General features: G+C 47.9%; 1 protein-coding gene across 4 annotated transcripts in view; it reads right to left on the reverse strand.

Annotated features, from left to right (window-relative positions):
• Positions 1-27,837, reverse strand: part of STAT1 (signal transducer and activator of transcription 1) — a 590,542-nt gene that overhangs the window by 450,870 nt on the left and 111,835 nt on the right. For all 4 annotated transcript variants that reach the window (XM_086955384.1, XM_086955383.1, XM_086955382.1 and 1 more), the window contains exon 9: positions 26,076-26,234. In XM_086955384.1, coding sequence (XP_086811510.1) covers positions 26,076-26,234 — 159 coding nt within the window. The remainder of the gene's footprint in view (positions 1-26,075; positions 26,235-27,837) is intronic.

The following is a 27,837-nucleotide window of genomic DNA, read 5'->3' on the forward strand; positions in this document are numbered from 1 at the left end:
CCATGTGAATACCCTGCGTGCCGTGGTGACACCGAAAGGCAAAACCTTGAACTGGTAGTGCTGGTTTTGGATGGTGAACCTGAAGAATTTCCTGTGTGAAGGGTGCAGTGGAATGTGAAAGTACGCATCCTTTAGGTCTAAAGTTGCGAGAAAATCCCCCTGCCTGAGCAACGGGATCACTTGCTGCAGGGTCAGCATATGGAAGTGCTCCGACAGGATGTAGTAGTTGAGTGGCCTGAGGTCCAGGATGGGCCTGAGGGACCCGTCCTTCTTTGGAATTAAGAAGTACAGGGAGTATACCCCTGTGCCTCTTTCTTCCATAGGCACCAGCTCTATTGCCCCTTTTTGCAGCATGACGGTGACCTCCTGCTGCAATAAGTGCAAGTGCTCGTCCGACATAGGACGGTGCCTTGGGGGCATGTTGGGTGGAGTGGATGTTAACTCCAGACAATAGCCGTATTGGATAAGTTTTTTGACCCACCTGTCCGTGGTGATGGACTTCCAGACGGGCAGGAACTGCTGGAGTCTCCCCCCGACCGGTGTTGTGTGGTCGGGGGGCAGTGACAAGGCGTCACTGTTTGCTGGTGGTAGAGGACCTGGAGCTGTTGTTGCCACGTCCTCTGCCCTTGGCGCTGTTGCCACGATATCCACCTCGACTCTTGTTGGCATAAGTAGTCTGGGTGTTGCCCTTGTAGTATTGCGTGGACTGTGAAAGCTGACCCCTTGAGACGCCTCTAGTGCTGGAGCGACGAAAGGACCCACCCCGAAACTGCTGGGACTGTAAGGCACAGATGGATTTAGCAGTGTCAGTGTCCTTTTTTATTTTCTCTAGGGTGGTGTCAACTTCTGGGCCAAACAGGTGATCTGGGTTAACCGTTTGGTTGAGGATGGTGGTTTGGATTTCTGGCTTAAATCCAGAGATTCTCAGCCAGGCATGTCTCCGAAGCATAACACTGGTGTTTATAGCTCTGGCAGCGGTATCGGCTGCATCCAGAGCGCACTTAATGGAAGCGTTTGAGATTAGCTTCCCCTCTTGAATCAGCATCTCAGCCCCTTCTTTGTATTGATCATGCAGCTGTTGCAACAAGGTCTCTAGTGTATCGTAGTGCGCCCTGTCATAGCGCGCTAGAAGCGCCTGTGTGTTAGAGATGCGCCATATGTTGGCTGCCTATGCTGCCACCCTCTTCCCAGAAGCCTCAAAGACCTTGGATTCTTTGTCTGGGGGAGGAGCATCACCCATAGTCTGAGAATTGGCCCTCTTCCGGGCATTCGAGACGACAAGGGAGTCAAAAGGCAACTGTCCTTTAATGTAGGTAGGATCAGTAGGCGCCGACTTGTATTTTTTGTCAATCCTAGGGTTTATCACCCTCGCCCTGGTAGGTTCTTTAAAGATCTCAGCAGCATGCTTTAAAACACCTTTTAGCATAGGCAGAGTTTGTACAGTCTTTTCTGATACTGAAAAAGTGTCAAAGAGGAAATACACCTCCACAGGGTCAGCATGCAGCTGGACATTGTGATTGGCAGCAGCCCGTTCAATGAAAGCAGCAGAGTCTTCCGTAGGTGAAATCTTTGCAGAAAAGAGTTGAGGGTCTTGTCCTGAATGAGGATCACCAGGGTCACCACCAGCTGCCCAGGGCTCATTTGTAGCCTCAGGGTCTGTATAGACTGGATAACTATATTCATCCTCCTCATCTCCCTCACCAGCGTCCACATCGGAGTAAGTGGGCGACACATCATGAGTCTGTGGTGAAAGGGGTTCCACCGAGACCGGAGGGCAAGCAGAGCCCTTCTTCTTCTTGAGAGGGATCTTGTAAGACTCCAGTTGACTTTCTGGGGTGATTTTCCGCTTCAGGAGGGAAAGCCTGCCTGTTTCTGCGTCGATGAAGTGTTCCTGACGCTCATCCCCCAAAGGCCGTCGAGGTCGCGGGCCGTGGACCACCGACGACGCCTTCGGCGCAGAGGAGACCTTTTCGGGCACGCAGGCCACTGCCTTAGGAGCGAAAGCCTTCGGCGCCGTCTTAGGCGGCAACGTAAAGAGGATCGGCGTGGACGCCTTAACTGTTTTCTCCACAGGCTTCGCAGGCGGAGGGTCCTTCGGTTTGACTGCCGCGGTGCCGTCCCTGATGCGCTGCATGGAGTCCGTCACCTTTTTGGTGAACGCTGCGGTTCAGCGGAGTCCTTCGAGGCCACTTTCGGAGTCGAGTCCTTCGAGGCCACTTTCGTAGTCGACTCACGAGGCGCAGCGCCCCTGGCCTTGTCATGCGGACGCGGGGCAGAGAGGACCTTTGGGTCATCGAGTCGCTTCTTCGGGTCACTGAGAGTTTTCTTCGGTTCGTCGACAGCCTTCTTCGGGTCGACGAGGCCCTTGCCGGCGTCGACCGTCCTCGGCGCCGACGCGCCAGTATCGACCACCTTTACTTTAGTCTTCGGCACGGCAGACTTCGTCTCGATGCCCTTGACTTGGCTTTTCGGCTCGACAGCCATCTTCGGTGCCGAAGCCTCCGAAGTCTTCGATCCGACCAAAGCGATGCGCACTTTCGGTTGTGATGCTTGCACCTGCGCAGTATCTGGCGTCGAGACCGTAGGTTTCACTTTCGGTTTCGTTTTGCCAGGCAGTGGCTCGGTGACAGTGTCCGTGGCCGGGCCCGAAGGCGGGGCCGTGGAACTCATATCGAGGTCTTGGATAAGGCCCGAAGGCGATCCCTCGACCTGGGCCTTATAAATAGGCACGGCCCCAGAGTCAGTTTGAGGAAGCTCCTCGTCCGAGCTATCCTCCATGGCCCCGAGGGCACCGTCGTCTTCTCCTACCTCCTCGACGACTTCTTCGCTTTCGAACACCTCAGCATCAGCGTCGTAGTCTTCCTCGATGTCCGACGCGGGGTTTGATTCCGAAACGTCCTGGATATATTCTTCCTCGACATCCCCAGCATCGAAAATGTCCGCAGGCGCTGGAGCAGATTGCTGGGCCTCCAGGCGCGCAGCTCGTCGAAGCTTAAGTGTCTTTTTGGACCTGAAGCGTGAACAGGCCATACACTTGGCCTCATCGTGGTCCGGCGACGAACACTTGTTGCACACCGGGTGGACGTCGATGTGGGGGTATTTCGAGTTACAGACCGGACATCTCTTGAATGGACTTCGGTCCATGATGGATGGTCGATAAGTCAGGAGCGTCGACTAGGCCTTCCGCGCCGAAAGCACGCGGAAGTACAGAAACCGGCTCGGAGCCGAGCTAGAAGAAGTAAAGCCGAACGCAAGACAATACCGACGTATAGACTAAAGACCTTTTGGTCTCAAGAAAGTTTTTCTATCGATTCCGACAAGAGGGAATTAAAGATATCCGAACCCAATGGCGGAAAAAAAGAATCTGAGGATGGAGTCGATGCCCATGCGCACTGTAGTCCAGGGGAGGAGCCACCTATCTCGTGATACTTCGAAGACTCTTCCAGGACAACAATGTGCAATCATCCGGACCCAACACTAGGCGGCGATCTATGCACAGATATGAATTCAGCAGCCCACATGCCTCGAACATAGTAACATGACTAAAGCTGAGATGGTAACACACCCAACCCTATGGGATAGACACCCCAATGTAAGACAAATCGCCCATAGCACCAGGCACAAAAGCAAAATATATAATAGATAATGGCACAAAGGCTCAAAGGTATGAATACATAAATTATGACTCATAGCTCAAAAACAGGAATGAAACAGGATACCCTCACCTGTGTAAATAACAAGTAATGGGATACACTTACCAGTGATAATTACAGGAATGTCCTCACCCATGTAAACAAAAAGAATAATACAGACACTCATCTGTGTAAATTACAAGTAATGGGATACACTCACCCGTGATCATTACAGGAATGTCCTCACCCATGTAAACAACAAGAATAATACAGAATAGACTCATCTGTGTAAATTACAGGAATACCCTCACCTGTGAAAACAACACAAACGAAACGGGATACACTCATCTGTGTTAATTACAGGGTTACCCTCACCCGTGTAAATATCAAGAATGAAACGGGATACACTTATCACAACTTATAATGGCACAAAAGTGTGAATACATAACTCATTACCAAAGGCTCAAATGCACAACTTATAACATTAGTGTTATTAGTTAACTTATAACACTAATATGATAACTCTACAGCGGGAGAATAAGAAAAACTCACACTGCTAAATAAACTCGCGTAAAGGTTGGTGCAATGTTAGGCACAGCAAAAATATGTAGGGTAGGAACAGTGAAAAGGTGTGCGCACACCTACACTGAAGGAAAGAACAAGTGTATGGAGACCTGCTCCTATACACACCTACCCTAAAAGATAAAACTAAGTACCCTTCAAATGTCTAGATCGGGTAAATCTGAAACAAACCACATAAACAAAATACCCCATTACAGCACGAGAAAATATATTGTAGTGTAAAACTCAGTGTATATAACAAATGCCTAGCAATAAATACCATAGTGCGCTTCTTAATACTTGCCTTTTGTCAACATGTCACAGCATTCATTAAAATTACTGTATCAACCATTTGAAGCATATTAAATGCTAATACCTAAATAATTTACATATTACAATTGTAAGAAATCTTCATTTTTTTTAAAATCACCGGTGAGCGAACTCTCTCACCCGAAGTGTGTAGAACACGTCCCACGCCGATCAGTATGTCCACTTTATAGCGCTGATAAAAAGATGTGTAACAGGCAATGCGCGATGAACGTGGCTTACAAGACCATGAAACAGCAGGAATACTAATCTTCTAACTAAAGGTGGCTGCACGTTATTTGACGCTTAGACCCGGTGGCTCTCGGCGCGTCCTTCAGCAGAGCGTCCTTCAGCAGCAGAAGAGATGTCAAGAACATCGGAGAAATGTCTCGAACTTGAAGGATCACCAGACGCTGGCTGAGCCCATGTCCCCAGAAGGGCATAATAAAGGGAGGCTTTGAAAGGCAGAAGCGACTCTACATTCCCTGAACCGTGGTGGAGAACATCCAAAAGGGGAACTGAAGGATGCTGCATATGCAGAATGCAGGCAGCCATGGAAACAACCCTCATAAACCGCACACCAGCCTTGGTAGCCCTCCAAAGAGGGGACAGTAACTCAACCGTGGATGAGGGCTGTAAGCTGAGCCGCCCACTCCAAGGGGATTGTCCGGTGAAAGGAGGATTAGACCATTGTCCAAAGGGGGGAAACCCCATGGACGAATGAGGGTCCCGAAGGGACTCGTGAGGAGGTGGAGAATCCACCAGAACCACAAATTCCAATGGAGGAACAGGCAAACAGGGATCCGGCGTTGACAGACGTCGCAGTAATGCCAAGGAGAAGATTCGATGATCCGGAGTCAAGGCAGCCCAGGGCATCCACGGTCGCGCCATCTCGGCCTCGTCCGGCGCTGACCTGGCCTCGTCCGGCACCAAATCTGCCTCAATCACAACAGGCTTGGGTTCCGAAGTAAGGAACAGAGCCGGAGAGGCAAGTCTATGGTACCGTACCGGCGCCGACTCAGCCTAAACTACAACAGGCTCTGACTCCAAAGTAGGAAACGGAGCCTGGGCGGCAAGTCTACGGCGCCGGTCCAGCGCCGGCTCACCCTCCAAAGAGACAGCTGCCTGCCCGGATGGCTGAGGGGGACTCGGAGACAAGCTGCGAGTACCAGCAACCACCTGCGATGCCACAGGGATCCCCAGTGGACTATGCGGTGCAGTAGGAGTGCTACGGGCCAAAAAGGGGGACCCAGCCGGGCCGCGCCCTGACGACGCCATACCTCCATCATTTCTAGAGGCAAGGGGCTCAGTCGGCACCAGGGGGGCGAACCTGCCGGCGAGCCACTAGAGACCCCGCATGCAGCAGAGGGTCCGAGGCCGCCCAGGAAGAGGGGACCCAAGAGAGGCCTGCAGGGCCGCGGCATAAGCCGCCATTTGGGTCAGAGTTGCCCCCGTGCCAGGAAATGGCGGATAGGGGAGGGCCGACTCTCGGGGGAGCACGTCCGGAGAAGTCCGGGAACTAGCGCCCACCTTCAACAGGTGGAAGGGAGGTCGATGACCTCGGCAACAGGCGCCAGGACATACCAGGAATGGGCGAGCGACGCACATGGGAACCAGACGGCGACCTACGCCGCAAACGGAACCCTCCACTTCTGGGACCTTCCGCTGAAGAGGAGGCCATGACGAAAGTACGGCGCTCTCGCCTGGACTTCGGCGGTGATGTCCAGGAGAGGAGTCGATGATACGGCCTCGAGGCAGCGCCAGGGCATCCTCGGTCGGCGCCGACTTGGCCTCGTCCTCATACTGATAGCTCCAACAAGGTTGTGAACCAGGGTTGACAGGCCCATGCGGGAGCAACTAGGATTAGTGTCAGGGACTGCTGTCTGAGCTTCCGAACCACTAACGGAATGAGAGGAAGAGGCGGAAAAGTGTAGCAAATATTCCTGACCATTTAATCAATAGCGCATTGCCTTTGGACAATGGGTGTGGGTACTTGGATGCGAAGTTTGGGCATTTTGCGTTTAGGCGAGTAGCGAACAGATCTATCTCTGGAAGGCCCCACATTTGGAAAAATGGGAGTAAAACTTGAGGGTTGAGTTCTCATTCGTGGATGTGCTACCGTTGACGACTGAGCAGATCTGTAATCTGGCTGTTTACTTCTGGGAGGTGTTCTGCAAGGAGATATATCTTTGAGGTATGGCCCATCTCCAGATGCTCTGGACTAGCTGTGAAAGCGTGTGCCCCCCCAGTTTTTGTATGTAATACATCTGTGCGAATCAGGACAGCCTTGCCTACTAGACGAAGTTGAACAGCTTTCAATGCTAGAAAACTTGCCAGCAGTTCTAGATGATTTATGTGGAGTTGTTTCTGTTGCAGAGTCCACGTGCCCTGAATGATATGTTTTTGAATATGAGCTCCCCAACTCGTGAGCGATGAGTCTGCTGTTAGCAATCTCTGTGGAACCTGGTCGACGAATGGCCGCCCCTTGGAAATGTTTTGTATTCTCCACCACTGCAGAGAGTGATGGATGCGACCATCCACCAACACTAGATCTGAAAACTGCCCCTGCGCCTGGTTCCACTGATGTGCTAAGCATACCTGTAGGGGAGGCATTTGGAGTCTTGCATAAGGAACAATTAAAATGCAAGATGCCATCATTCCTATCAATTGCAGGAATACTCGCGCTGGTAAGGAGTGTTGAGGCTGAAACTGTGATATTAGAATCTGCATGTTGCAGATCCTGCCTGGACTGGAATACACTAGAGCGTCCTGAGTGTCTATTGTGGCCCCTAAATACACTTGTGTGTTGGATGGTTGGAGATGAGCCTTGGTGAGGCTGTACAGTGAACCTGAGGCCCTGCAGCAGTTGGAATCTTTTCGAGTGTAGCGTAGACAGCTGTTTTGCGAGCTGGCTTTTATTAGCCAGTTTCAAAGTTGTGGAAGTTGTGAATGTGCGGTCTTTTTAGATGATCTGTGACTACTGCCAGACACTTTGTGAAAAATGGGTGCAGTAGTTACTCAAAATGGGAGCATTTTGAATTGATAATGTTGTCTGACTACCACAAACCTGAGGTATTTGCGGTGAGCTGGATGAATGGGAATATGGAAATAGGGGTCCTTTAGATCCAGAGTGGACAAAGTCACCTTGCTGAAGGAGTGTGAGAACCTGTTGAAGTGTGACCATGTGAAAGTGGTCTGACTGGATGTAGAGATTTAGTTTTCTGATGTCCAATATAGGTCTTAAAGTGCTGTCCTTCTTGGGAATTAAGAAGAACAGGGAGTATACCCCGGTCCCTAGGTATGGTAATGAGATGGATTTTATAGCTTGTTTTTCTAGCAGAGAGAGAATCTCTTGCTTTAAGAGTGAGTTCAAGTGACATTGCATGTGGTCTTGGAAGGATATTTGGGGGACTGGCTGTGACTTCCAGGTAGTAACCATATTGGATAATTTGAAGTACTCATTTGTCTGAAGTGATTAAGTTCCAGACAGGGTGAAATTGGGAGAGATGTCCCCCGACAGGAGTGGAATGATCAGGGATATGGGATGGGAGTCACGGTTCATTGCTTCTGCTTCTTCCCTTACCATTGTTCCCTCTAAAATCTCCTCTGAAATAACCTCTTTGTTAGGGGGATTGATTATTACCTTTGTAAGAGGAGGTAGTCTTGGTGGATATGTTTTTAGAGCCACCCCTATAAAAGGAATGGCAAAAGGAACCCCTATTGGTGGGTGATTGCAAAGCCCCCATGGACTTTTTCATTTTTTCCAGCGAGGCATCCACTGCTGGTCCAAAGAGATGTTCCTTATCAAAGGGTTGGTTAAGGCTGAAGGTTTGCACCTTAGGTTTGAAATCTGAAATTCTCAACCAAGCAAGGCTTTATAAGAGTACACTGCTGTTAATTGTACGGGCTGCTGTGTCAGCCGCATCTAGGGCACACCTGATAGATGTATTTGTAATGAGCTTAACCTCCTAGCGTGAGCACTGGCAACACGCCAATGGCTAGCTGCTTGTGAAGCTACTCTTTTGCCTGAGGCATCAATGACCTTGGACTCCTTATCTGGAGGAGGAGCTTCAACTGGCGTTTGGGAGTTGGCTCTCTTGCGAGCATTACAGACTACAAGAGAGTCTAAAGGTAACTGGCCTTTGATGTATGTAGGGTCAGTGGGCGTGGCCTTATATTTTTTCTCCACCCTATGAGTAATAATTCTTGCCCTGACAGGATCTTTGAAAATGTCTTTAGTATGCTTTAATATTGCCTTTAAGTATAGGTAATGTCTGAGTGACTGTGAGAGGAGCTAAGGGTCTCAAAAAGGAAATCCAGCTCTAATTTTATTTATTTTTATTTTATTTTGAAAGTTTTATATAGCACGAACAAGATCTTCGCAGATATCAGAGCGCTTTACAGAGGAGGGGAGCATATATACACAGATACATCAATAGTGTTAAAAGTACAATGAAGTGATATCATAAACAATCAAGTAAGTCAATTTCAAAGTCAAACAAAAATGCAAAGGGTTCGAACAAGTAGTACAGATGAGTATCGAGTCTTTGAAGTTGATCCCCAGTAGTGGTTCAAGTGTATTTAGCCATGAGGATCGCTTTTACTTCTTTCTTGAAAAGTATGGTAAAGGGGATGAGTCTGATTTCAGGGGGGAGCGAGTTCCAAATCCTGGGAGCCATTCCTGAGAAAGAGCGTTTATAGGTTTTTTCCTTGCGGAATCTTTTAGACTTTAGCAAAAGATTGTTTGTGCCTCTAGTGTTTCTGGAGCCTCCAGAAATCGTCAGCTTCTGAGCGAGGTATCTAGGTGAGCTCAGGTGGACAGCCTTGTGCGTCAAACAAGCAATTTTCAGGTGTATTCTGGCTTCAAAAGGCAGCCAGTTCAGGGATTTGAAGTCAGGGGAAATGTGTGAGTGTTTTTTTGATCCAGTGATAAGTCTGGCTGCGGCGTTTAAAGAGGCTCTTATGGGTGCCGTAGTAGCTAGGGGAAGACCGCAGAGGGCGGTGCTGCTGTATTCTATTCGAGGTATGACTAGTGATTGTACCGCAGTTTGGAAGTCTTTGGCTGGCAGGAAGGGTTTAAGTTTCCTAAGGGTGTTGATTTGGTAGTTCGCTCCCTTAGTTGCTTTGTTGATGTGTTCCTGCATGTTGAGATTGGTGTCAAGTGTTATGCCCAAAGATTTCGCTTAGTCCACGATGGTGGGTTGAACATTGAGTGCCGTTTGTGCGGTAGTGATCTTCGCGGGAGGTGAGATCAGAAGGAACTCTGTTTTAGGGGCATTGAGTTTGAGATGATTAGGGCCAGCCAGGATTGGGTGCTTCTGATCGTTGAGTTCAAGAGCGTGATGTCTTTGGGTGATTGTAGTTTGAGATAAAGTTGGGTGTCATCAGCATTCATGTGAAGTGTACATTGGATTCTTGTAGCAAGGTGGTGAGAGGTTTCATAACTAGGTTGAACAAAGTTGGGGATAGGGAGGATCCTTGTGGTACGCCTAGCGATACAGGTCTTGGCGCGGACATCAAGTTATTGCTCTTGAATTTCTGTGACCTGTTATGCAGAAAGGACGTGAACCATTTGAGCACAGTTCCAGATAGGCCCATTCTTGTGTTTAATAGTTCGAGTAGATTCTCATGTTTGACGGTGTCAAATGCGGAGGAGAGATCAAGGAGGATGAGGAGGCAGGTATCATTATGATCTAGGATTTGGAGGGCGTCGTCGATTATGTGAATCATAGCAGTTTCAGTACTGTGATTTGCTCGGAAGCCTGATTGATGAGAGTTGAGGAGATCAAACTGAGTAATGTGTTTAGTCAATTGTATTTGTGCGCATTTTTCCAGCAGTTTGGCAAGAGTCGGAATGTTGGTAATGGGACGGTAGTTGTTTAGGTCAGAGGGGTCGGCTGTAGGTTTCTTTAGCAAAGGTGTGACTTGTCCAACTTTGAGGGAGTCAGGAATGGTCCCTTGTTGAAGTGAGCTGTTAATGATTTTAGTCCAGAGTGGAAGGAGCGACGGGGTGAGGACTTTGACAGCGTTAGCAGGAAGGGGGTCCGTGAGGTGATTGGATGGTTTCAGAGTGCTGAGCAGTCTGCCAATTTCTTCTTCCGTGTAGGTGGCAAAGGTTGACCAGGTGGCATTGTTTTTTGGTTTAGTGGGTGCTATGCAGTGGGGTTTGGGATAGAGGCTTGCGTCCATGAGGAGATCATTCTTTATGTTGTCAGTTTTTTGGTTGAAGAAAGAGGCGAAGTCTTCACAGGAGGGAGCTTCGCACATAGTGTTGAGAGGTTGGGGTTGTTCTTTGGATTGTGTTCGGATAAGCTCAAACAGCTTTCTCGGACGATTTTTGGCTTGGTCGAGCTGACGGCTGAAGAAGTCTGATTTTGAGCGTTTTATTTTCCTGAAGTAGGAATTTCTCTTTTTCTTCAGGGTTTTTAGGTTCAGTGCAGAGGGAGCTGATCTCCAGGTGCGCTCTGCCATTCGCATGGCGCGTCTATCGTCATTGAGACTCCCGTCGTAATGTCTCTAAATTTAACTCCACTCCATGATATTGAACAGCCCTATTGAGGAGCTAAACGTACCCATTGTTATCATCTGGTGGGGAGGGTCTGAAGGGGTACAAATGTGGATCATTATCTGGATCAGTGTGATAGTCATGCCAAGGATCAGTGTCCTGTGGGGGATCTTGATTGTCATGCCCATCATCTTGTGGGTTAGGTGAAGTTGGTGGTAAATTTTCAGGTGAAATAAGTAAATTAAGATTAGTAGAAGAAGTAAGAAGGAGAAGGGTTAGTTCCCACACTTTCCTTTAGAGAAATGTGGTAGTCCTCTGGCAGGTCTAATGTCATCTTTATTGGTAGAGAGGCCTGAATATGCCCTGTATCAGGGTAAATCATCAACTTGGGCATGAGTTGGAGAAATCTTGGAGACTCTCGCGCAGCACTGTCGATAGAGATAGGTATAGCTCAGCAATGAGACTCTATCATAAAAACATCAGAGCTGCCCGTAAGTCCCATATTATCTCCCAACTCTCTGGGGCCGGCAACGACCCCAAAATGTTGTACCAGGTGCTCTGCACATTCACCAAGCCTGTCGCCTGCGACAGTGCAGAAGTGCTAACCCAAAAACTGTGCGATGACACGGCCGGTTTTTTCTCGGATAAAATTGATGTCATTTATCAAAAAATCTCCCAATCAAGCACATCCGTGGATGAAAATGTCCCCTCTTCCAGTTTTCAGTCTGGAACAGCCTGTGCTGCTCCAGCCTCACTATCATTCATCCCTGAGATCACCTTAGACCAGGTCAACTCTCTGATTGGGACCATTAAGTCAGGCAGCCCAGTAGACCTCGTACCTGCCCGTGTCATGCACCTCATTGGGAGTGTCCTTAGCCCCTGCATTCGGACGGTGATCAATCGCTCCCTGTCTGAGGGACTGGTCCCCCGGGTGTGGAAGGAGGCCATAGTCAAGCCTATCAGGAAGAACACCGCCATCCCTTGGTCAGACATGACCAACCTGAGGCCAATCTCCCTTCTGCCATTCATCGGCAAACTGACGGAGAAGCACGTCAATCACCATCTCTCCGCCTTCATTGAGCAGACTGGCAGCTTGGACCATTCTCAGTCCGGGTTCAGGCCTAGGCATAGTACTGAGACCGCCCTCCTCTCCGTTACGGATGCCATACGCATGTCCCTGGACAGAGGGCTGTCTGTGGTGTTGGTGCTGCTGGACTTGTCCGCAGCATTCGACACCATATCCCACGCCATTCTCCTTTCCAGATTAAAGGAGACAGGCATCGACAAATCTGCCCTGGCATGGTTTACCAGCTTTCTCTCAGAGCGGACTCAGAAGGTGAACATGGGCTCCTTTAGTTCCACCTCGGCTAACATCATCAGAGGAGTCCCGCAGGGCTCATGTCTTAGCCCTACGTTGTTTAACGTATATGTCTCCTCTCTGGCCAACATGACAAGGTCCTTTGGGTTTATGCCTATCTCCTACGCTGACGACACGCAGCTGCTGTTTACTTTTAAGACCTTTACTCCAGAGATTAGACAAGCTTTCTCCAACGGCATGACTGCAATCGCCAGCTGGATGGCCAAGAACTTTCTACAGTGCAACGTGGGAAAGTCTGAGGTCATGTTATTCGGAGAGGCGAGAATCCTCTGGACCCCAGATTGGTGGCCTTCAAGCTTGGGACAGGCCCCGCTCCCCAAACAGGTAGTAAAGAACCTGGGGGTTCGTTTAGACCAGGACCTCACCCTTTTCCACCATGCCAGCACCATTGCAGGGTCCTGCTTCCACATTATCGGCCTCCTTCGGAAGGTGTTCCCCCTTCTACCCGACGATACCCGGAAGACCCTGGTCCAGGCCCTCGTTTTGAGCCGCCTGGACTATTGTAATGGCTTACTCCTAGCTGCCAATGAGGGAGTGCTCAATAAACTACAGGAGGTGCAGAACACCGCAGCACGGCTGGTGACCAACACCCCCCCCCAGAACACCGTCCCTCCCCCTCCTTAAGGCCCTTCATTGGCTTCCTATCCGGAAACGGGTAGAATTCAAGATCAGCTGTGTGATACACAAAAGTCTACACAATCTGGGACCACATTACTTGACAGACAAATTTGTTTATCACCGTCCATCCCGCATCCTCAGGTCCTCCAACCAACAGTTGCTTCAGGTTCCTAGACATCATAAGACCAGACAGGGAGGCCGTGCCCTCTCCATCATGGGTCCTCGTCTATGGAACAACCTCCCCCTCTCCCTTAGAGAATGCCAGAGTCACTCAGCTTTCAGGAAACGCCTAAAGACTGTACTATTCTAGGAGGAGTTCTTCGACCTGCTCACCTCACAGCACCGCGCGGAGATACACCTTCGGGTGTGATGCCGGCGCGTAACAAGCCCATAAATAAATAAATGATGTTCGGAGTTGGCCTCCTCGCCGAAGATGTCCGGTGCGGAGCCGCTTTGTTGTTGCATCTCGTGGTGTTAAGCCCGACGATCACGAAGAGTCATTTTCAATCGGAACAATCGGCACGCATCGCAGTCATTCTCATCATGTTCCATGGACAGACAGAGGTTGCACACTTTGTGCAAGTCGGTGCGTGGAAACTTAGCACGACACCTGGAGCATAACTTGAAGGGAGTCCGTTCCATTGACTGCAAGAGCGGTCTGCTCGGGCAGGTCAGGCGGCCTTCCACGAGTTTTCAGATCGAAGATTTTACAGTTGAGACGATAAGCGACAAATGGGAAAATGCAGTCGATAACAAAACCGTTGAGGGTATGGATTGCGCGTTGAAGGGGTCCGAGAAATGATGCCAAATGGGAGCACAGCAATACACATCCGAACCAGATGGCGGAAAAAAACAATCTAAGGATGGAGTCGATGCCCATGCGCACTCTCACCGAAAGGAGGAGTCACCTACCTCTTGACTAAAAAGACTTCTTCGAACAAAAACAAAGTATAAACATCCGGACCCAACAGTAGATGGCAATCTATGCATAAGCATATGATCTACAGCTCATATGAACGTCCACTTTCCATGAAAGAAACTGTAGTGAACAGTTGTGCAATGGCTTAACAGGTGGACCCATGAGCCTTGTAAGCACAATGTTCAGATTCCAAACTGGTGCTGGAGGTACCCTGGGTGGTATTACTCTCTTAAGGCCCTACATAAAGGCTTTAACCTCTTGGCTGCTATGGCTTTTCCCCTCCTGTGCTGACTATTTGTGATTCCCATTGTTCATGACGAGCTCAGCTCGTCATCAGCACAGCTCAACCGTGCCTCATGACGAGCTGAGCTCGTCATGAGCATGGAAGGGGTTAAATGACTGGAATTTCAACAAAGATAGATGGTGTCTGTTTTGCAAATATGCAGCTACTGCCACAAGATGCATTCAAATGGAAGTGTAGGCTAGACCAGCATGCTGTAAATGCAGAAGGCAACAATTGATATTTTGAGTAGATGCATCTAGTGGATCAATATTGTTATTAGTACAATATGTAACAAATATTTTCCATTTACCTGCATAGCATGCTCTGGTAGTAGGCTTTCTTGCTTCTTTAAGAATGGTCATACATTCTGGAGGCAAGTTAAGATATCCAAACTCCTTGATTTCAGGAGCCAAATGGCTAGACTGAGCTCCTTCGGATTTGGAGGTCTGATTTCTCCATGGTTCTGCGTGAAAAGACTCTAATTCAGATATAGCTTTTGATGTGGAAATACTGTCAGTTCTAAAACTGTTGTGAACCACGGTTGATGAGCCCAAGTAGGAGCTACTTGAATCAGTTTGGGGGATGTTTGCCTGAGCCTCCGAACCAGAAAAGGAAGGAGAGGGAGAGGCAGAAAAGAGTAGGCAAATATTCCTGACCAATTCATCCATAGGGCATTGCTTTTGGATAGAGGGTGCAAAGTTTGGGCATTTTGAGCTGTCCCCTTTAGTGAACAGATCTATTTGTGGGAATCCCCATTCTTGAAAGTATGGAAGGAGAACCTGGGGATGAAGTTCCCACTTGTGTATTTGTTGCCGCCTTCTGCTCAGGAGGTTGGCAATCTGATTGTCCACTCCTGGGAGGTGCTCTGCCAGGGGATGGACTCTATGATGAATTGCCCAACGCCAAATTGTCCAAATATGGGAAGACATGAATCTGTTGTCTTCTGAGATGTGCAGCCACTACTGCCAGACATTTTGGGAATACTCTGGGAGCAGTAGCTACTCCGAACGCGAGTACCTTCAATTGATCTTGCTCTTGGTCAGATGTGAGAAACTGTTCGCTTAGGAATAAGTCTCCTGCTGTGTGACATTCCCCTTCCCACCATCTAGCCATTACATTCTTTTGTTGATTTCTTTGTAGAGCTTTAGTGACCAAAGTGGATTCTATAGCAGCTTCTTTAGGATGTCTGTGTACGCCCTCTCACACACTTTTCCTACCTATGTTTGGTACGTTTTTTTGGTATAATGTTCCCCATCATAAGCGCCTCTGGTAGACCATCAGGTGGGTAATTTACATCATAATAAATTCTTCTCTCAGTTAATGTCAGTGTCGAACTAACATACAATATGTGGTAATTGTGCTCCCGCACAGTATAGATATAGGTCAGGGAGACCAAGACCTACCTTCACCCATTAGACTTTCAGTGTTTCAAATTTATCTCGACTATGTTCCCTAGTTCAAACCAATCAAGCCATCAATCTGTTTAGGTCATGAAACATGCTGGCTAGGAGCGGACACATTGAATTTTGTAGCATATAAAGGCATTGTCGTAGAAACACCATCTTCACCAGTGAAAATAGTCCAAATTAGGCAGTAAGGTCTTCCAAAATGTTATCGAATGGGTGAGGCTTGTCAATAATTTCCAGTATTAAGCTTATACTAATATGTCACTTCATTAGTAGCTTGTATTCCCACATATCTCAAGTGTCCGATCTCCCATTTTGTCCCAAGGTCTGGGAAAGTGTCAACATACTTACCTCTCAAACTACCTAGTAAAAAGCGTGTGGTCCCAATTCGATTTAAATCCTATCAGATTTATTGAGTTCTAGGAGGAGAATCGCAAAGAGCATTTGGGGTTCTTTAAATAGACCACATTTTTATTGCCATAAACCAGCATAATATGATTTGATAGTCCAACTTCTATGCCCCACTGTGTCATGGTTGCCCAGAGTGTGTACTGAGCAGAGACACGCGCCGTGAGGGGAACGGCTTGCTGCAACAGAATTAGGGGAAACAACATCTCCTCTTCCCTTTCCGCGCCGTGAGGGCAACGGCTGTTGGCTACATTCCGACGGACCGGTCGCAGCGGGAACTACATCCCCCAGCTGGCCCGGCCGCCAGCGCACCACCTGTGACGACATCCCTGCGCCCGGAGGCGCTACAAGTGTGAGGGGCGCCGAGCGAGCTAATGGGGCACTGAGCAGAGACACGCGCCGTGAGGGGAACGGCTTGCTGCAACAGAATTAGGGGAAACGACATCTCCTCTTCCCTTTCCACGCCGTGAGGGCAACGGCTGTTGGCTACATTCAGACAGACCGGTCGCAGCGGGAACTACATCCCCCAGCTGCCCCGGCGCACCACCTGTGACGACATCCCTGCGCCCGGAGGCGCTACAAGTGTGAGGGGCGCCGAGCGAGCTGGTGGTGCACTGAGCAGAGACACGCGCCATGATGGGAACGGCTTGCTGCAAAAGAATTAGGGGAAACAGCATCTCCTCTTCCCTTTCCGCGCCGTAAGGGCAACGGCTGTTGGCTACATTCCGACGGACCGGTCGCAGCGGGAACTACATCCCCCAGCTCCCCCGGCCGCCGGCGCACCACCTGTGACGACATCCCTGCGCCCGGAGGCGCTACAAGTGTGAGGGGCGCCGAGCGAGCTGGTGGGGCACTGAGCAGAGACACGCGCCGTGAGGGGAACGGCTTGCTGCAACAGAATTAGGGGAAACAACATCTCCTCTTCCCTTTCCGCGCCGTGAGGGCAACAGGTGTTGGCTACATTCCGACGGACCGGTCGCAGCGGGAACTACATCCCCCAGCTGCCCCGGCCGCCGGCGCACCACCTGTGACTACATCCCTGCGCCCGGAGGCGCTACAAGTGTGAGGGGCGCCGAGCGAGCTGGTGGAGCACTGAGCAGAGACATGCGCCATGAGGGGAAAGGCTTGCTGCAACAGAATTAGGGGAAATGACATCTCCTCTTCCCTTTCCGCGCCGTGAGGGCAACGGCTGTTGGCTACATTCCGACGGACCGGTCGCAGCGGGAACTACATTCCCCAGCTGCCGCCGGCGCACCACCTGTGACGACATCCCTGCGCCCGGAGGCGCTATAAGTGTGAGGGGAGCCACGGGGGACGCGCGCGGGCGGTGCCGGCTGAGCCCGGGCAGAGGGCGGGCCATCTGTGGCCATCCAAGGCCAGAGGAGGCCGGGCTGGGCCACATCCCTTGACTCCCCTGAAAAGGTACTTTGCATTGAACTGTTCCTACTGAATTGATACCATGACCCCATTAATTGCTGATTTGACGGTCTAGGACAACCAGAATATTAGACTACAGACTTTTTGGTACTGGTGAGAAGGGAAGGAACTAATTTGCTTCCATACTGTGACCCACAACAGGGAGAGCCCATATACTAGCTTCCCCATGGAAGGCCAGTAACAGGGGATAGTGTAGTAATTGCAAATACTTGCATCCCCTCTGATTTTCACTATGTCTAAACCACCAAAAACGCGCTTGGCCACAAGTAAAGCACACTTACCTTGTACACCTGATCTTGTAGGCTTAGAGCCAAATGCAGTCCTGCCTCGTAAATTAAAACCCACTGCCATTGACTTGATGCTGAGGAAAGTCTCAGGGGAGATTGAGCGTATGGAGAGGAGCCTGTCCACCTCCCCAAAACCTATCCTAGTTACACCCACACATCTTAGGGATCTAAATACATCAGAAAGTTCTCAAACTGAGTTACTGGGAAACTCAACTGAGGGTATCCCCTGTGCCCAGTTGGTAGTAGAGACAGGGATAGACCCCACTAGGGACAGTAATACAGTCCCACGCAAAACACCCAAACAACGGGGCGGTAGAAAGGGCCAACCTAGAAAAAATAAACCAACCGCAAATGCACACCTTCTAAAAGACAATAATGATGTGAGTACTGTAGAAGTAGCATCACTCCACTCAGGTCCCCCAGGATGGATAGACGAGGTAATTGGAGATCTAAAAAAAACACCTTGAATCCCTTATCATAAGCCAGCTAAAACCAATTATCAGCAGGCTTGATAAAATCGCAAATGAACTGACTAAACAGGGAAAGTCAAAGGGTCCCACAAGTAGTAATATCATCCCAGACCCTATTCAATCAACTACTACGCCAGTTGGTCAAATGGTGGGTAAAAACAACTGCGTTAGTAATGTGCAATGTACCATTGCTCAAGTACATGATTTTCCAGAGAGGGGGAATAATCAAAAGGAGAGCAATAAGAACATAGATAAGGCCCAACAACATATATGTACGCAAACGGGGCAAACAGGGAAATTCATAACCCAAGATCTGGCCCAAACAAATCAAATAGGCCACCCACTGAATGATAGACCAGAAAACCTCCCACCACACATAAACCTGCCCCCTGAAGCATGCCCTCACGTTATTGTCTTTGCTGGGGTACCTGAACTTAGGGCTGCTGAGAAAGAATCACACTCAGAACTGAAAAACAAGATCATCAAGTGGCTGAATATACATAGGCCTCTGAAAGGTGGGGAATGTGGGGAGATTCTCCACGTAAGACGAGCTAATTGGCTAGGTGGTAGAAGAAAAGACATTACAGGGGACTGTATTGTGGTGAATTTTAGGGACACCAATCTAGTGGAATATATCCTAGGTAACCCAAACAGGAATCAGACCAGTACCATACGCACCTTACCACTGGGATATTTCTATCCAAGGAGACAGTTCTTTCATACTCAGACCAATTCTAACCGTAGCATAGGAAGGACACCAGCCAGACAATGGGTCAGATTGCATGACCAAATAGATCAGTTTATACCAAACCTAGATTACCCCCAGTAGGCAAACAACTTCAGTCCGCTACAATCTCTGGAGGAAAACGACTGACTACCCCCACTAGGAAATAGCCCAGAAAGGGTGGGTACAAGGGTGGGAACTGAACACAATGAAAAGGGGACCAGGGAAAGTCACAAAGTAGAGAGAACGGAAGAACCCCAAATAACAACGGGGGAGAGGGCGACTATGGGGTGACGCAGCTAAGGAAGTCTGAACCCAGGCTAAATGACCAGGATCCCAATGGAGGAAAATCAACTAGGGCAGGGCTTATTCTACTGTCTTGGAATATAGCGAGACTCGGGGGGGGGGGGGGGGGGGAGTATTTGAAAATGAGGATTGGAGGAAGTATATCTGCGGCTTCCACATAATAGCTCTACAGGAGACGTGGGCGACTGATTCCTCACCCTACCAGTTAGAGGGTTATAAATGTTTCTTTGTCCCAGCCCAAGAGGGCAGATCGGGCAGAGCAAAGGGAGGGTTAGCCTTATATGTAGATCTTGACTTAAAAGGCATATGGACACAACCACCCTGGACCTCACACACTCTCCAGGCGGAGCTATTTCAAGGGCAAGGACTGAGGTTGTTGATATTAAATTTCTACAACTCAGGGCCTGTAGATGGGAATAACGTAGTTATTCAGGAATTAGAGTATAGATTAAACCAAGAAACTGAGCAAAGGAAAGGGGGCGGGGAACCAATTGCCCTGGTTATGGGGGATTTTAACTGTCACCTCTGTCCAAAACTTTTCCCTGTAAGCCCGGACTGGTCATCCTGCCCGAGAGAACGTGGACCACATTTTGACCATAATAAGGAGGGCACTTCATTAATGAAGCTACTAGACACCCATGCCCTCCCACATACAATAGATTTGGTGGTCCCGGGACAAGATGGTACTCTAATACCTACATTTAAAGGCAGAGGCTGTTCATCTAATATAGATTTTATGATAATATCTTCCTTTGCTAAGGAACAGGTTAAAGAGGCGAGAATAGATTGGAGTCCTTTTAGTGACCACAACCCCCTAATTCTTGAAATAATATACAATGGTCTCTCAGTAAGGAACGATCTGGCAGACACCGAGGTGCGGCCAGCAGATATGGGGAGACGATTAAAGTGGTCCAAAATCAATGCCCAGGAATTCTATAGAACCCTAATAGTAAAAGGCAATAATCAGATTCAAGATTGCTTAGAACCCACAGTGGAGGGAAGTGAGGTGGTCTCAGCATTTGAGTCCTTAACCATTCTGGTTGATACTTTACTGAAAACTAAAGGACCCACAAGGAACTCAACACAACCACGATGGTTTGACACCAGTTGCTCTCGGGCACTGAGAGACCTAAAATGCTGTCTTAAAACTGTCCCGAGAGACAAGCAGAAAATAGCCCTCTGCAGACATATTTACAAAACTAAGGTCAAACAAAGGAAGACCACGCTCCAAACAGAAGTATGGGCTGATCTGAGGGAAGGAGGCGAAAACAGGGATTACAATGAATTCTGGAAAATTATCAATAGGCCGTGCTTTCAGGACTGTAGTGCACCTGTAATTAGTACTAATATACTTCCTGAGCAGTGGGTGACCCATTTCAAGGGCCTTTATAATCCCCCCTGCGACACAGTTTCGGTAGAGGGTTGGGAAGGGGTTCGGCCTACGGAACTAGAATTTTCTTTCACCGAGGCCATTCAAGGTCGGATGCGAAATAAGGCCCCAGGGCCTGACGGCCAGATCTCTACCCAAGTAACATTGATCTCTGGGCTCCCATCATGACCAGGGTACTAAATGCAGCCATAAAATCAGGACTCCCACGATCTTGGTCTACAGCATTAATTGTCCCTATCTTCAAAAAGGGGAACAGGGACAATCATCAATGCTGTAGACCAATATCGCTTATTGATGTGTCGGCCAAATTATTGGGCAGGGCGGTTTTAAAATGCCTTGCAGTATGGACAGAAGAGCATCATACCTTGGCAGACACACAATATGGATTCAGATCGGGTAAATCAACCAGTGATCAATGCCTCAACCTCGATCTACTAGTTGCTAAATATACAAAAGCTAGCAATGGAACAGTTTACATGGGATTTATAGAACTGGCCGCGGCCTTTGATAACGTGAACAGGAATAAACTCTGGGCCCTGATGAGCAACCTGGGGATTGAACCTGGTCTTATAAACATCTTAAAAGAATTACATTGGAACACCACTGCTAAGGTCCGCTATAGCGCGGGGGGGGGAGCACTGATCCCTTCCCGTGCACTACCGGAGTGAGGCAGGGGTGTATCCTTGCTCCCTTCTTATTCTCACTGTACATAAACGACCTAGAAAGAACATTGGTCGCCCAGAATACTGACTGCCCCAAAGCAGGAACGCGTCATATTCCAGTACTGTTGTACGCGGATGACGCAGTCCTGCTGGCATGAACAGTATTGAGCTTGCAATATCTGGTTGATGGATTCGTGAAGTTCATGGACAATCTAGACCTGACCGTGAACTTGAGCAAATCCTTTGTGATGGTGGCGGGCAAAAAACCCTCTAAGAAATATGTATTTAAAATAGGGGCCCATATTCTTGATACCGTAACCACTTTTTCCTAGTTGGGTCTTCTATTCGATGGGGAGATTAAGTTTGACTCCTTAATTGAGGAAAGGTGTAGAAAATTGGTCTCTGCAAATGGTGCGATATTAAACTTCGCCCGTAGGCTGGGTCGCTGGTCACCAGAACAAATAATGAACTTATACAGCGCTGTAAGCACTGCAAAGGCTATCTATGGGGTAGAGGTCTGAGGTTTTAGAGAGGTAAAACAATTACAAGTAGAGGAAGACAAATTCCTCTGTAGGATTCTGAAGACACCACAGAGTATCCCAGCAGAAATTGTACACACTGAGCATGGGATCCCATATATTACCGATCAGGTAAAGGTGAGACCTATCCTGACGTGGCTCCGTATCTGGGTAAACCCGGAGGCGGAACTAAGCAGGATAATAATCAAAGACTGTTTACAAAAAGATAAGTGCCTTCAAATCCCATGGCTAAACTATGTCAAGGACACATTAGGGAGTATAGACCAACATACACTTTTCAGGGACCCGATTCTGATCACCACTTCTTGCAAACACCAGATTAAAAAACGGTTATTAGAAAAATATGAACGGGGCAGATCAAACTATGATTCACTAAAAAGATCAGTAGTAGCACATTGCTTAGTAAGCAATGGGGAAGGTATGGAACCTTATTTATTTTTGATGTACAATCAGCAAGATACATTTTTAATGTGTCGTTTTTGGCTCAATCTGTTACCTAATATTTTAGCTTATCCCTCCGGTTTTACCTTAACAATTGAGCAGAAGGGTGCCTGCGGCTGCGACAATAGGTCTCCGCAGGACACCCTTCATTTCGTACTTTTATGTTCATTTTATCGAATCCCTCGACGTAGATTTCTTGTGGATATTTTAAAAGAGTTAAAATTCCGCCCCGCTAAGACTGCATTACTTTTTCTGCAAAGAGCAAGTGACAAGCGCACTTTATCCTCTATTATGAGTTTTTTAAAAGTTGCAGTAAAATTAAGAAATACGAGAGGTTGAGTAACGCTGTATAGAATACCATATGTTTTAATTGTATAAAATCTGATTTTAATGTATGTAGGTTCAGAAATGTAATTGATGAATTTTCTATCAATTAATTTTTATGGTGGTTTTTAATCATCGAAATAAAGATTTACTGAACTGAACTGAAGTGAGTGTGTAAACTAGAGGTTAGCAAACAGAACACGAGACAGTAGACAACCAGCCAGGGCTCTCTCTACAGCAGAACTGCCTTGCAACACCTTCAAGTGTTGCTGCAATTTGCAGTCCAATAGGTGTTGTAGGCAGAATTTGTCTGCCCTGAGGTGCTCTGACTATTCAGCTCGGTCCAGAGGCAAAGGACATCTTGACATAGAGCCCAGGACCCCACCACCCTACATGTACCAGTACTACATTGTGGTGGGGCTGTTCATGAGGACCTGTACCACCAGCCTCCCCTTGGATGGTAGGAAGGCTTTCAATGCCGAATTGCCATCAACTCCAACAAGCTCTTGGGGAAGCGGATCTCCACCACAGACCAGTGACTCTTCATCTCCACCTATCCCACGTTAGCTCCCCAAGTCAGCAGTGACACATTTGTCACCACATTCATCTATGGGTGGGATAGGGAGAAAGGTATGCTGCTAGTCTAACTGCAGTCGAGCAGCAACCACTGCAGATCTTTTGCAGTCTCCTCTGCAATCTAGATGGAGTCCAACCAGTTTCCTTGATGATGGTCCTACAGAGACTACAGATTCAACATATGCCACCTGGCATGGTCAACGAGCAGGATGAAGGAAGTCAGTAGGCCAAAAAGCCTAAGAACCACCTTCACAGAGACCACAGACGAGGGTTGAAACATAGGGGTGTTTCAAAGAGAAGGTCTGAACACTGCACCTTACCCAGGAAGACTCCGATGAAAATAGAGACTCTGTGAAGGATTCAGGTGTGAATCTGACAAGTTGACTGTGAACTCAGACAAAGTAAGGAGGTTCATCATCATCTGGAAGAGGTCTATAACTGACAGTGGCAAGACTGCTTTGAACAGCTTATCATTGAGGTAGGGGAAGACAGTTATTCCCAACCACTGAAGATATGCTGCGACCACCACCATTACCTTCTTGAACACCTGAAGGGCACTGGTGAGGTCAAAAGGGAGAGTGGAAACCCGAAAATGCTTGTGGACTACCTTGAACTACATACAGCACCTGTGAGCATACAAGACGGGAACAAGGAAATAGGAGTCTTGTAGGTCCAGAGGTACCATTCAGTCTCATGTGTCTACAGCAGAGCATCTTGAATGTGTCCTTCTGCATAAATAAATTGAGAGGTTGAAGATCCTTAATAGAACAAAAGACTGTCTTTTTCCAGCACAAGGAAAAACAGAAGTAGTATCCAGTTCTGACTTCCTAGGCTGAGACTCACTATGGGCCCTTTCAAAAAAATCCTGAATTTCCTACAACAAAAAATTGCAATAGGGTATAAAATGAATAACAACCAGTTCCAATCTCCATTACCAGGACCCTCTCTATGGCTCATTTCTTCTGGAAGGACATGGACAAGGGTATTAAAACCATAAAGATGCATCTAGAGAGCTTGTGGAGCAGTTCTGAGGTCACTGTCTGAAAGAAACCATCATCATCATAAATCTTTATTTTGTTCATATGACCATAAAAGTGCAAGTGTGATACAGCTCATACGAATAAGATAAAATCAAAAAGTACACATAAATAACATACTAAGAACATCAATCGAGCAATAGTCTACAGTACAGTAAATATATAGATTAACTACTTGGTGCCCAATGAAGTAAATAAAGAAACCAGGAAAGCAAAAACCTCTGCCTATTCCAAATGAAGCAGCATGGTCCGCCATGCTGCCTGGGTTCTTAGAGTGCACTGCACTCAAGACTTTAAGGTGGCATCAATAGAGTATGAGCTAACACTAAGATCAAAACTGAAAAGAGAGATGGGAGGAAATGGAGTTGGCTCACGTTTTTATCGATGTGCTCCTAATAGCCCAAATATATCCCTGGGATTTTGCTACTGAGGAAGCAATCACTGGGCTAGAGTCCAATCTAAAGATACGGAGACAGTTTCACCCTCTTTAGAAGAGAGAGCTTGCACAAGTCTTTGTATTTCTTGGTGATGTGTTCTGTGAGGGTGAGGTTGGTGTATAGGATGACTCCAAGGGACTTGGCAATCAGTGAAAATTGGGTTTCAAAGCCATCAAGGTTCAGGACATTAAGCCAGGGGTGTACTGTTTCTGGTTTGTTGTCTTTTACGAATAACAGGAATGCAGTTTTCTATGGGTTAAGCTTCAGGTAGGCACTGGAATTACGGGTCTGGATGATGTGCAGGCAGTGTTTGAGGCTTTAGATATAACACGCAGAGGAGCCTTTAATGTAGGTTTGGGCATCATCAGCATATAGGTGAATCTTGATGCGGTTATCTGTGAGTAGAACATATAGTGAAGATGAAAGATGGCAGTATGGAACACTGGGGAACTCCACAGGAAATAGTGATGTTTTGGGAATGGAAGTGCCCATGTGAACGAACTGGTGTAAATTTGAAAGAGGAAGAGAACAGGAATTGCCAGTGAATCCCATTAGAGACTCTAGAGCAGTGGTTCCCAAAGAGGGCGATACCACCGGGGGAGGTTGAGGGGGGGGGGGGGGGGAGTAGGGGGAGTAGCCACAGGTGCATTTACGAGGAGGTGGAAGCATAAGAATGAGAATTTATTTTGGGTAGAATAAGTTTGGGAACCACTGCTCAAGAGAGTATATGAGAGTGGGATGGTCATCTGTGTCAGAGGCAGCTTAACATACCGGCATCATCAGGAGGTAGGAGTCAACTTCATCCGTGATCAGGAAAGCATTGTATACAATGTGTAAGGTAGTGGTTTCTGTGCGGCATCATGATCTGTAGCCAGACTGCCAGCTATACAGAAGCTGGTCAGTATTAATGGGATCTTGAAGGTCAATATAGATGGCTTTTCTTATAATGTCTTTGCATTACAAAAATGGGAACCGAGGACTGTAAAAAGAAGACAGTCAGACCGTAAAAGAACACATGTACTTACGGTGATAAATTTGAGAAATGGGCAGGGATCTTCTTTATAATATGGATACAATAGGCTCAGAGAAGTACTTCCACATTCTACAGCGTGATGTGGGTATCAATCCGCCTCCCATATTGTGTTTTAATTGCAAGCCATGAGAGACTTTAACACCAAAAAAAACACTCATTACTTTCAGCTGATAAATGCATGGTGTCTAACCTTTTCTTGTATTTATTTAGCTTTTTAAAATTTTGATATTAGGACTTGTGTCTGTGCCTGATTTATGTTTTTTTCGTGTTTGCAAGGGACAGCCCCAAAATGGTTGTTCCTTGATACGAGGTCACAGCTCTTGCTCCTGGAAACATGACAGGCACAGCATTGTTCACAACAGCTTTATCTTAAACATAGTAACAAATCAAGGTTACCTTTGTATAAGCTGTCGGAAAAGTCTGTTTGTTTGCTCCAGTAAGTTCTGTTTTTGGTGAGTGATGGGATCTCGATCATATGAAAGCTTCTGTTCCAACTCTTCTAGTTTTTTGAGCTGCTGGCGTACCTGTTGCAGGCTCTCAGCCACGATAGTGAACCTGCAATTGCACAAATATATTATTGGAAATATCGCTCCTGGCTGGCTAAACGTCAATAATAAATACCTTGATAGATCAACAAATATTAAGAAGTGAAAATATTACCAGAAAAATTTGGAGGCTATTCCAAAACAGCCAACAATGTACTACATTCCTAATGATCTGAGAACCATCCCTTCAAACTGTATAGGAACAACAGCAATTTAAATACTGTACTATTAAATATGCAAAGTTTGCAGAGGTCTGGAGTGCTTGTGCGTTCTCCAATGATCCACCACTAATTGTGCTCTGAGCTTATTTCGCCCTGAGTTGGATTACACCTGATGACAAGTAATGTAATCTTAACTCGTCAGGTGCTTGAAACAAAGACTGGGTTGTGAATTCATGGAGATTAAAGACTAAAGGGTCCATTAGGATGACGGGTGGAAAAAGTCCGCCCGTCACCCTAACGGACATCGGGACCGCCCGCCTAAAGGGCGGGGGTCCCGACATTGGCATTAGGATGCGCCCGCCACAGTGGCAGGCGCATTCCTCAAATTAACATTGTGGCGGGCGGTGCTCACTGCACTGCCTGCCACAATGTTAAAAACAAATGCACGCATTTGCATAATCGAAGTGGCAGGCACCGCGCGGTGCCTGATGCTGCGATTATGCAAATGCAGGGGGGTACCACAGGTACCCCCCCGTGTGCCACCCCCCTTTGGCCGTCACTCTAAGGGCCCACAGAGTGAACACCGCATGCCTGCCGCCACTGACAGGCATTGCAAAATGCCTATTCTAATATGGCTGGCGGTGTCTGATAGACACCGCCACCATGTTATCCCTTTTCCGCGCCCGCCGCAAGGCGACCGTGGTGGAAAACAGGCGGGCGGTGTTTCCCACCGCTGCGGTCCCCTCCGCCATCGTAATATGGCGGGGGGGAATGCAGGGAAGGATGTCGGGCGGATTTCCTCCGCCAGGGTGGCGGTGGCCACCGCTACCCTGGTGGAGGAAATCCACCCGACTTCCTAATGGGCCCCTAAGAGTATGGATGGTATAAAAAAACTTATTTTGAAGGGAACAGGTTTTGTGAACATGAACTGAAATTTAGGGGATTGAAATTGCATTGAAGAGAAAAGAATATTAACCCACTTCAGACTAAATAAACAATAAAGTGTTTCCCCAACTTAGGCTCTACTGCAACTGGTTGTGCACCAAGTAATATGAAGACTGGCAGGCTGCGATATCCTCCCCTAAAGAGGTCGCGATTCCGGCACGTTTCAGACTGGTGCAACTGAAGATTCTGCACCGCGCCTATGTCACGGGTCCACGTTTGATACATATGGGTTATTCTGTGGATGGGCTATGTAGGCGTGGTTGTGGTATGCTGGCTACCTTCCTTCACATTATATGGGAATGTCCGGAAGTAGTGGTTTTCTGGAATCGAGTGCATGCGGTGATGGGTGAAGTGACGGGGGTTGAGTTATTGCCTAAGGCCAGACGTTGCCTGTTGAATATTTGGGAGCCGAATGATTGCACTGCTGCTCAGACTCAATGGGTCACACTGGGCAACATGATTGCGAAACGAGACATAGCTCAATTGTGGGGATCTCAGAGAGCACCA

This window comes from Lissotriton vulgaris, chromosome 2_1 (genome assembly GCF_964263255.1).
Source record: "Lissotriton vulgaris chromosome 2_1, aLisVul1.2, whole genome shotgun sequence".
In the NCBI taxonomy this organism is placed as follows: domain Eukaryota; kingdom Metazoa; phylum Chordata; class Amphibia; order Caudata; family Salamandridae; genus Lissotriton; species Lissotriton vulgaris.